General features: G+C 54.8%; 1 protein-coding gene across 1 annotated transcript in view; it reads left to right on the top strand.

The window, feature by feature from the left end:
- Window positions 1-1023: 1023 nt before the first annotated feature.
- LOC122186805 (heparan sulfate glucosamine 3-O-sulfotransferase 3A1-like) overlaps window positions 1024-10854 on the top strand; it is a 24258-nt gene continuing 14427 nt past the window's right edge. Inside the window, exon 1 of the mRNA XM_042883759.1 lies at window positions 1024-1601. Within this exon, the coding sequence (XP_042739693.1) occupies window positions 1024-1601 (578 nt within the window). The remainder of the gene's footprint in view (window positions 1602-10854) is intronic.

The raw sequence follows: 10854 nt of genomic DNA, 5'->3' as shown, positions 1-10854 counted from the left end.
GTTGTGTTTGTGGGAATGTCAGCACGTGCAGATTCCACAGGCAGCCTGCGGGTCATTTGCAGAAGAAAGTCTGATTTCAGATCTTCCAGCACTGATTTGAGATCTTTCAATGATGATTCCTGGGCTATCAGCACTGATTTCAGGTCTTACAATGCTGATTTCCCATGTTTCCTAGATGATTTTGTATCTTTCAGCACTGATCTCAGTTTTCCCACACTGATTTCAGGTCTTTCCGTGCTGACTTCAGACCTTTCAGAATTGAATTCGGGTCCTTCTGTTCTGCTTTCAGGTCTTTCAGCACCGATTTCAGGTCTTTCCATGCTGATTTCAGGTCCTCCAGCACCGATTTCGGATCTTTCAGTGCTGCACGAATTACGGCTCTCAACGTCCCCGCAGCCGGACTGACGCTATAAGGAGGATGGCTCCGCGCGAAGAATCTCTTCCAGGTAAGGATACAGCCGTAAGGCACACGAGGACTTCGTCCCGGACACCGGGCTGATGATGGACACCGCGGGGGGGAGCCGAGACCCCCCGACAGACGCCCGCCGAGCTCACCGCGAGGGCGCTGGGCCGACCACGGTGCCGGGAGCGACGCAGCTCTCCCGGGACCGCTCTCCACCGCCGCTCCCCGCGGACTCCCCGCAGCCCCCTCCCGCCGGGATGGGCGGTGCAGCCCCCGCCCCTCCATTGGCCGCCGTTCCTCCCCGCCCCGCCCCGCTCCCCGCCGGTGGTTCGGGCGAACTTTGCCGCGGCAGCCGCCGCACGTGGGAGCCCCGCGCCGAACCTCCCCCCAGAAGCGCCGGCGGCTCCCGGCAGCGATTCTTCCCACCCGGCCCCGGAGGCGGCGGCTCCGCCGAGGCGATGCCCCCTTGAAGCTCCGCCGCGGCGAGGCCCGGGGGGCGGCGGGGATGCGGCGGAGCGCGGTCCCCTTCCTCCTCCTCCTCTTCCTCCTCCGCCGCCGCTGAGCGCTGCGGGGCGGCGGCGGAGCATGGCCAGGGCGCCCGGCCGCCGCCTCGGGGTAGCATGGCCGTGAGCGCGGCGGCCGCCCCCGCCGCCGAGCCGCTGCCCCGCAGCATCTTCAAGAAGTTCCTGGTGATGCTCTGCTCCCTGCTCATGTCCCTCTACGTCTTCTACTGCCTGGCCGATCGCTGCCAGACCTTACCCGGACCCATCATCGCCGCCGGCGCCGCCTCGGAGGAGGAGGAGGGCGGCGGCGGGGGGTACCTGGGGGGCTCGGCCGAGCTGCCCCCCTGGCAGGCGGCGGCGGCGCGGAGGAAGCGGCTCCTGCAGCGGCTCAAGCAGCGGCGGCGGCGGCAGGAGGCGGCGCCGGGCCCGGAGGTGCCGGCCGGGGACGGAGGGAGCCGGGCCGGAGGTTCGGGAGGAGGCGGCGGCGGGGGCAGCGCGGCGGGCACGGCCGGCACCCTGACTCTGCTGCTGGGAGAGGGCAGCAAGCGGCTGCCGCAGGCCATCATCATCGGCGTGAAGAAGGGCGGCACGCGGGCGCTGCTGGAGTTCCTGCGGGTGCACCCCGACGTGCGCGCCGTCGGCGCCGAGCCCCATTTCTTCGACCGCAACTACGAGCGGGGCCTCGCCTGGTACAGGTACGGGGCGGGGGGGCGGGCGGCGGCACGGCGGGGCCGGGCAGCGCTGTACCCGAGCCGGCAGTGCCCCCCGCTGGCCGCCGAACCTCAGCCCGAGCGCTCCTCTCGCTCCTCTCGCTCCCTGCATCCCCCAGCCCACGGCTCTCCACCGCTTTCCCCGTCCCTGGCGCTCCCGAGCCCTCTCCACCTGCCCCCTCCCTGACCCTCAGCTCTCCCCGCTCCCGGCGCATCTCCCGACTCTCGCGGGGCAGAGCTGCCGGACGCTCCGGGGGCTGCTAGCGCGGTGAGCTCCGCGTCCCGGGGCTGTGCGGGGATGCGGGGTGGGAGCCGAGCCCCGAACCCCGCTGCTCCTCTGACTCCCAGCCCTTGAAAGCGGCTTTCCTGCCTCCTGCGTGCAGAAGGCGCACATTTCCCATGCAAATGTTGCAGCAGCCCTGCGATGAGTAAACCCACACTGTCAGTTCCAGGGCAACCCACACGCTCACCTGCCTCAAAAACAAACAGTACGGTGGATGGGGTTCTTATTTCAATGCGTTAGTGTTTCATTCAACCAAAGGGAAGGAGTCCCCTTGAGAAGAAGGAGAACGTTACAGCCAAGGGGCATTGTTGCTGTTCAGATGATTTCCTCATGTGTTTCAAAGTTCGCAGAGGAGCATCTGCCGGAGGTTCCTCTGGAAAAGATTGGTTGGGGTGGGGGAGAAACAGCTCTTCTGCATCGCGTGTTTGTGGCTTTTGTGAATAAGTAAGCAAAAAGGAGAGGATTCGGGGCAGACCCGGAGCTTATTTTGCTTGCAAGTGAAGCACGGCTGTCGATAGAGAAAAAGGGTGATTTTGGCTCAGCTCGTGGTGACAGCCTTGAAATGCCAAGTAGGATAGTACCGGCAGTCCAGTGTTTATGTAAAGTCTTAACACGTGGAAGTGATGAGCTTCCCTGCGTGTCCGATGGTGTTGGGAGCGCGCCGGGCTGCTGCCGGCAGCAGGGTGTGGGTTCTCCAAGCAGAAAGATTTCCTTTCGTGTGGGCTGAAGCTGTCTACAGAATTATATTTTTAGTGCACGCTTATCCAATTTCCACATGCCAACCCCGTATCAGAAAGGAAGCATTAAAAAGGAATCTGCAAACCTCAAGGAGTTTAATCAAGGCTTGACTTTGAAAAATAAACACATGGCTTTGGGATGGCATCTACTGAAATTTATGGGGGATATGCAGGAAAGCTTATTTATCAAAGATACTCTCGAAGCGCTGGGGAGCAGACAGCAGCGGGTTTGGCCCGCTGGCTTTGAAATGAAGCCTGGGCGAGGAGTGCAGACCCAGACAGAGGAGGAGCCACCGGCAGGGAATGCACAGCACAGCCCTCAGCGCAGGGGGTTTCATTTCCCAGAGGTTTGGTCCTGACCTGGCAGCTCCTGCTCGTTGGAGGTGCTGCCCTGCAGGCTGTTTGTGTAATGGTTGTGTGCGAGCACCGGGTATGCGAGCGCTCCCATTAATTGCTGCAGTTTGTTTGCTCTGGTATTTGATGTACTGAATTTCACCATTTTTTTTTATTAGCCCTACGGAGGCTGAGGTACAGTGAGTGCTTTGTATGGGATTATTCCTCTGAGACCTAATCTTGCCCGCTTTGCTTGTGTGAGTAATCTCTCCGAACGCACACGGTCCCGCTGTGATGGCAGTGCGGTGTCAGCCCGCCAGTAACCCATTGTCCACCCGTTGTAAATGCTCACTTTACAATGTCTCTCTCCGTGGGTTTGCTGTAATCTCTGATGAGGGTTCGGTGCTGGGGAAAAGGCCAGATGTTTGCCAGGGGTCCTCATTTCTTATCTTTGGCATCAGAGTCTTAGGTTTCACGTGCATTTCTGTTTCCCAGCCGTCAGACTAAACAGCATCATTACAAGGCATAAACAGTGGGGTTGGCTTTCAGCGCCCGCAGGAAGCTGGCCCTGCCAGCACCCTGTTGCAGGGAGCACCACGTGCGTGGCTGTTTGCATGGACATAGGTTTGTACCAGGGGAGCTACTCCTGGGTCCAGGTGGCACCACAGAGGACACCCTGGGAAGCACAGAGGTGAGATGTCATAGAATCATAGAACGGCCTGGGTTGACAGGGACCACAATGATCATCTGGTTTCAACCTCACTGCTGTGTGCAGGGTCGCCAACCACCAGACCACATCCAGCCTGGCCTTGAATGCCTCCAGGGATGGGGCATCCACAACGTCTTTGGGCAACCTGCTCCAGATGGGACCTCAGGTGTGAGAGGATTGTGGTTCCTCCTAGGAACAAAAGGGCACCTCCAGTGCCCGCACGGATGGCAGTGGGTCAGGATGGCCCTGGGGTGCTGCACAGTGCACACAAGCGATGGGAAGCGCTGCCTGTTAAATCGAGCAGAATAATGGCTCACCTCACAGCCAGCATTGTGTCTGGGCAGCAAGGCGGTTGTCTTAAAGAGAGGCTGATTTTTAAAAATCAATCTGACTGGTTTAATTTGGGAAGTGTGACACCTCCGATCTCGTGTGTGGGTTGAATATAGAGGGAAGATGTGTGCCAATGGAAGATCTCTCTGTTTTGGGTTTGCGAGTCCCCTGTTTGTATGGGGACAAAGGGAGGGGAGGGGGCAGCCCACAAAGCTCTCATTGACTTCCCAGCACAGAAATCGCTGCTTCAGCCCTGAACAAGGCTATTGAGCTCACAGAGTTCAATAGCAGGTGAGCATGTGTTTTAATAGCGTTCAACTGCAACCCCCACCCAGAGCAGGGCTGCACACAGCCCGGGGACAACTCAGGAACAGGGGCTAATCCAGTCAAGGGAAAAGAAAAAAAGAAAAAAGCCTGAATAAAAAAATATCTGTGTTTGTGGGTGATATTGCAAGTCTGGCTGGTTCCCTCTGATCCTTTGTTAGCCTCGCGCTGATTGAGCTGCCTGTTGGAATGTCATTAGGCTGTCAGTCACCCCAGGAACATTTATTTCATATGTTTTAATCTCCCTGCTCTGCAGCACCAATGCCAATTCCACTAGAGCGAAGCCAAGCTAATGTCATTAGATTACACCCGATCCAGGGGAAGATGAAAGATGCTTCAAAGTTACCCCGTCAGGTTGGGAGTGTAAGTATCACTCCTCCCCGCTGCTCCCAGATCTGGGGAGTTCTCTGTCTCATAATTAATGGCCTCTCGAGATTTCTCTACAAGGCTTTCTTTATTTTTCCTTTTTTTTTTCCTTTTTTTTTTTTTTTTTTTTTAAGTCCAGGCAACCAGTGATGTTTGTGAGTGGAAAGGAACAGAGGATGTCTTGGGATGGTTTGGTTTGGGGGGGGAACATGGTCAGAGCTGCTGCTCACAGCTGCATCCCACCTTCCTGTGCAATTTCCCAGCCTCAAATCACAGCAGAAGAGCCCTGGGGATGGAGGTGGTGGCCCAGTCCTGCAGTGGTGGCTGGCCCAGAGGTCTGGGCTTTGTGGTCCCTGTGATTCAGCAGCACCATCTGAGAGTGCTTTGTGACCCCAGCAGTGGGACAAGAGGGCATGGATGGTGGCAGGAGAGGTGTTGGGGAGTGAGTGCAATTAATGAACATTGCAGCAGGCATCAGGAGGTGCAAACCTCTCTGTAGGAGGGAGATGCTGTAGCAATAGCTGCCTTGGAGCAGCATGATCTTATCACCTGTCCTCGCATCATCTGCAACAACACCAAGGCTGTGCATTCATAACATGCCCTGCCAGAACGTGGCTTGTGCTGTTGGACATCAAGTTCGTGCTAGTTTTGGTTTTCCACTCCCTGCTATGCATGTGTGAGAAGTTCTGGTTTAGCAACGGCTGCTCCTTGTCCTGAGAACACCACGTCTCCCAAACACATCTGAATTGCAAATAGCATCAAGCGCAGCCCGCAGCATTTTTTTCTGGAGCGTGCAGCCTTGGACAAACCCATGCTGAAGAGGATCAAGGTCCTTGTTTATTTATTAGCTGTGTAATCAGATAACGTTTCATACTGAGTTCATTGTGCCAGGTGCTGTATAAAAAAGGAACAAAGGATGGTCTTGGCCCCAAAGCACAGATAATTCACTGTCAACAGCAGGTGGAGACTGGCTGGGATAGGCTCGAAGACAGTGCTTGTCTCCTGGGCAAGGAGTTGTCACAGGATGGTAACTGACTGGTTCTGGTGCTCAGCACTGCCTTTGCAGGGAATCCTGGCTTGGAAACTCTAGGGCATGTTGGTGAAGGCTTGAAGCAGTTGGAAGCTTGTGCCCTATGGCTTTGGAGGCACAAAAAGTATCTGTTTGCCCATCTGTAAAAGCAGGAGGGCTGTCACTGCTTTGAGTCTGAGGCATCTGGATGTGGCACTAAGTTTTAGTGATGGGACTCAACAGGTCAGGTAATGGTTGCACTTTGTGGTCTCAAAAGTTTATTCCAACAAAACCACTTCTGTGATTCTAAGGCACTGAGAACACCAGGAAGGCAGATACAGACGGGCCTTTCCCTGTCGCAGATGCCTGGGACAGCCTCGGCTCGCTGTCACCTCGCAGCAAGGCAGAGTGCCATCTAGTGTGCACGCCGGATGGCACCGTCAGATGGTGGCACCGTCTGGGCGCAGCGCCCCAACGAATCCAAGTGCAAAGAGCTGGGGTTGGGGCCCTCATTCCTCAAATAAACCCCGCAGTGTTATTATTATTGGTGGTGCTTTTAAACGTTTTGCATCCATATGCATCACTTCTCGTTTTGGGCAGCGGAGAAGTACGTATTCAGTGCTGATGGTTGGGTGAGAGCTCCCCTGTTGGCACATAGGGAGAAGTCAACCCATTCCCATCAGAAAGCATCCAAACAAATCGTCAGTGTTTTATTGGACTCATTTTCTCAGTTCTGCATGGGGACGTTCAGAGATTCAGAGGTCTGTGAGGCCCATCCTCCTCTTCAGCTCAGCTTCTCGCCCCGGTTGGTGCCTGGGTGCAGGAGCCTGCAGGAGCTCAGTGCCACCTGTGTGCCCCCCATCGCTCTGCCCACGCTCCAGGGGATTACAGCAGGGTCTGTCCCGACCCTTCCTGCTGGTGCTGAGCAAGCTTGAAAGTATGGCCCCGGCCATCCAAGATTTTGTCAGTTAAATTCATAGAGCCGCATCTTGTGAAAAGCAGCGCGAGGCTCCAGCTGGCTGGGGCCAGAGCCCATTTATGGCAAAAATTGCGATGCTTCTTTAGGGAAGCAGCAAATTCACCCTGCTTATAAATCCCAAGTCTTCCTCTGGGGTCGGATCTTGCAGATCCCAGCGGCTTTCCCTCCTGCAATTTCTCCACTGCCTGCCGGGGCTCCTTCCAGTAATTCTGCCAGGTATTTGGGGCTGCCCCATCCTTACCACTGTGCCTGCAGCTGAGCTTGGGTTTCACCCCGACCTTTTGAAGTCTCTAATAAGAGCAGTTGGGTCTAGGGTGGGGGAAGGGAGCTGGGTCCTTTCCAAGAGCTCAGAGCAACGAACAAGTAAGCAGCAAATCAGAGAGTCACCTCCCCCCTGTGTGCCCTCCCTGTCTGCATTAAAACTCCTGAGCCGCTAATTACGCTTTTCCCCTGGAGAGCATCGAGGTAACCCAAACTGCCTCCGCAGTGAAACAGAAGAGGTTGGCAACGGGGAGCAGGGGCTGCTGTTGTGGCCATAAATCTTTGCAAATTCATTACGTGCAGGTATTAGGGAAGGGAAGCGGATTAGGTTGCAGTTAAGGTCATGTTCCTGGGGTGGGATGCTATGGGTATTTCCCCCGGTGCAGAGCCCTTTTGGGGTAGTGGGGCTGTTCAGGCATGGTCTGGAGGGCTGGGGCCGCCCCACTGTCCTGGCTGCTGTCCCTGCACTGCCTGGAACATGCGGGTTTTCATGGCTTGGGGTTAAACACATTCACCCCCATTAGCAGGACGCGAATCACAAATAATTTTACAGGAAGACGTTTCTCAGAAATCCCTGATTCCCTTTGGGGACAGCCAGCCCATCCTCCTTGCTTCCTGCATGTGCTGCATAACTTGCTTTTTCAGTTGCAACACCATCAGTTGTGGAGATAGAAAGATCCCCACTTCAAACTCCCACTGAGCCACAGGGTGGGTCTGGAGCAGCATCCCCTGCCCTGGGAGATGAGTGGGAGCTGGGAGCAGCCCATCAGACCTTCAGCTTCCATTGCTGCTGTGCCATCTGAAGCTGCTCAATTTACGTTATAATTTTTTTCCTCTAACAAGACGTTTTTTTCTGCTGAAAATGTTAGAAAGGGTGATTTGTTGTGACGTTTCCAGCTGGAAAAGGGCACCCTCCTGGAGCCCATGCTTGCTGGAGTTGCCTTTTAAGGGAAAATATCAAAACTAACTGTTTCTGATTTCCGTATTTATCTGATGATCGATATGTATGCACTTTCACACGTGCATTTTTGGGCTCTAAAATGTTGCATTTTGTCAGTAACATTCAATTTCACTTTCATGTTCCTTATTGGAACACCGTATACCAGCACCTTTCACTGCTATTGGAACGTGTTTGTGCTGTCAGACCTGAGCAGTCCTGGAAGCCTTTCTGGGGGGAGAAATCCCACATCCCAGCTTCTGGGTTTGCCACCGTGAGCAAGCTGTGTCCTGAGCCCTGTGGTACAGGGTTAGTAAGAGAAGGACCCTGTGTTGTACCTTGACAGGCCTTGGGAAGCTCCCTCAGCCTGGCTGAGTGATGATGAGCCAAGGCCATGTCCAGGTTGTGCCTCAGTTTCCCCAGCTGTGAAATGGGACTGCGCTGCTGCATTTAGCCACAAAGGACTTTGTTAGAGCTGCTCTCCCTCCTGTGCTTCCCAGAGCAGTGAATCCACGAGAAGAGGAAGGATTTAGTGGGATGTGCACACCTGGAAGCCTCCAGAGGGGCCAGAAGTGGGGGAAGGGCTTCCTGGCCAGACCCAGATGCAGAACATGGCAATTAATTGAGTTTGTCTGCTTCCAGCATCATGGGGTCAGCATGGGGGTGGGACACAGGCAGGAGCCCTGCACAAGCCCCCTGTATACAAAGCATTTGGGTGCAGATATCACAGGATTCATCTGCTCATTGCTTCCTGATTACAAATGGGGTGTCTGGCCGGGTGACAGTGACCTGCCAGCTTGCAGCTGGTGCCTGGATTTGTCCCTGTTTCTGGCTCCCATCTGTGCACCCTGATGATCCCAGGGGCTCCGGCAGAGTCAGTGCCACTGAGCAGCCATCACCCTCCCCTCGGCTGTGCTGACCCTGGCCAGCAGCACTGCAAACCCACAACTGGCCAATACCTTACGATCCTGCAGGCTTTCCTGACCACCACGGGGATGCTCAGGGACAAATTGCACTGGGGAGCCCCACGCACGCCCCGAGGGGTCACAGGACTGTGGACTGCTTGCCTGCTTTGCCCTAAAGCTCACAGCAGTGTGCTTCGGGCCACCATTTCTTACACTACAGAGCAATGCTTTTCCTTCTAGCTTGAGGTATAATCTAAATTCTGTTAATCCTCTTATAGGAATCTGGCTGGGAGTCTTCCCCATCTGACAGCTTGCTGTAAGGGGTGGAGGTGTGGAAGGGGTGAGGGCCACCCTGTCCTGAAGATCCTGAGCAGTGGGGTCCTGCAGATGAATACCCCATGGCATCACGTTGGAGTTGGGTTTCCTCTGCTTTGAGTATGCCTCTCCCATAGGGTGTTACTGTAAGACCGCAGGGAGAAGTGAGCGATGTCACCTGGTCACACCTCAGCTCAGGTGCCTTTCTCCTCTCCATCCAGATTCAGCTTGGTACCCGTGCTTGTGATGTGGCAGTACCCAAAGGCACCAATCATCCTGCTGCATGGAGCTACTGGAGCTCACTGGGAGTTCTGCCATGCATGAAAGCTCTTCCCTCCATCCCTGGGAGTTACTACTGAATTCCCATGGTCACACCTGCAGAGTGCCCTGGTGGGTCCTGCTCTGCTCCATGTCACCTTCATGGTCACCTTGCCTTGCTGGGAGGCAGCTCAGCCAGGAGCTTTACGTTACTACCCCAGGAATATATATATCTATCAGACCACTGAGTTTTGCAAACTCTCTGGAGTCTGTCTGTGTGTCTCTCTGCATCACACAGTGCAGCTGAACCCATCATCCTCTCGCTGCAGCAGCAGTTCTTCTCCACAAGTGAGTCCTCCCCAGGCAGCTCTGGCCTCCCAGGGCAGGTTTCCAGGAATGCTGTCCTGAGCATCTCCTGCTCAGCAAATCGTGGCCATCATATGTTTAGGGGAAAAATTGGATTTGCCTTGTAATCTAATCGATGTTAAATAACAGTCATTCTAACTCCGGCGGCTCTATGTTTAAAGTGCAGTTGGTCTCTGGGGATCATCGGAGTTATTTAATCTAATGAAATCACCATTACTGTCTAATGAGGGTGCACCATGGGGATGCCTTTCACTGTGCCTTTCTTTCCCTGGAAGAAAGCAATGGTTTAATAACTGGCAGCCAGAGCAGAGCATTCAGCAGGGATAAGCAGGTATGGTGCAGTGGGGTGAAGGTGGGGACCAGAGCTCTTTTGCTACCTCTGGTGTCTTCTTAATGTTAGGTGCTGTTTCTTGAGCCATGTCAGTGCTGAGCACATTTTCCGGCCCAAACAGGAGTCACGGTTTCCAACACTTCTCAGTACTTCGTCCCACCTCACATGCTGACTCCAGCAGGTTGCTCCCTGCATTTGCTTTCCCTGTCACAGTCCACAGCGTTTTTGCCATTTTTTTTATTTTTAAATGTTGTCCCCTGAACTTGTTGTGCTTTTTTTTGTTCTCATTAAGCGATGTTTCCTTGTTTCCTTATATCCTTCTAGAGGGAGACAGGGCCTGTTCCCATGCAGTTTCTGAGCCTCCCAGTCAGCTCAATCACTGCAGCCCAAGCCAAGCACATGCTGCTCTCCTACGCACGGAGCTCATTGTGTGCAAATAAATGAGAGTTACGGTAGCAGCAGGCAGGGGCTGTGCTGCTGTCAGCTGTCAGCGTGGCTGCATCCTGCCTAGCCAGGGCATTGCTCCTTCCCCATAGCGTGTGCTCTAATTTCCCATTATGATTTCTTTAATAGAACTGATACTTACTGTACGTTGCTCATTTGCTGCTAAAATGGGAACCATTAGAGCAGTAAGCAGCAATTACCATCGGAGCAGCATCGCGGGTGAACTCAGCGCAGTGCTTCCCTGAAGGCTGAGCCCTGCCTCTGTGGATTGGACACCCACAGTCTGCAGTGCTGGGGCTCCAGGGCAGCTTGTTTGGGATGGGGTGGGATGCAATGGGATGGGATGGGATG

This window comes from Lagopus leucura, unplaced genomic scaffold, assembly GCF_019238085.1.
Source record: "Lagopus leucura isolate 7727_CA_CO unplaced genomic scaffold, USGS_WTPT01 Super-Scaffold_100040, whole genome shotgun sequence".
In the NCBI taxonomy this organism is placed as follows: Eukaryota; Metazoa; Chordata; class Aves; order Galliformes; family Phasianidae; genus Lagopus; species Lagopus leucura.
Note: the sequence above shows the minus strand (reverse complement) of the source record. Positions and strands in the feature narration are given on the sequence as shown.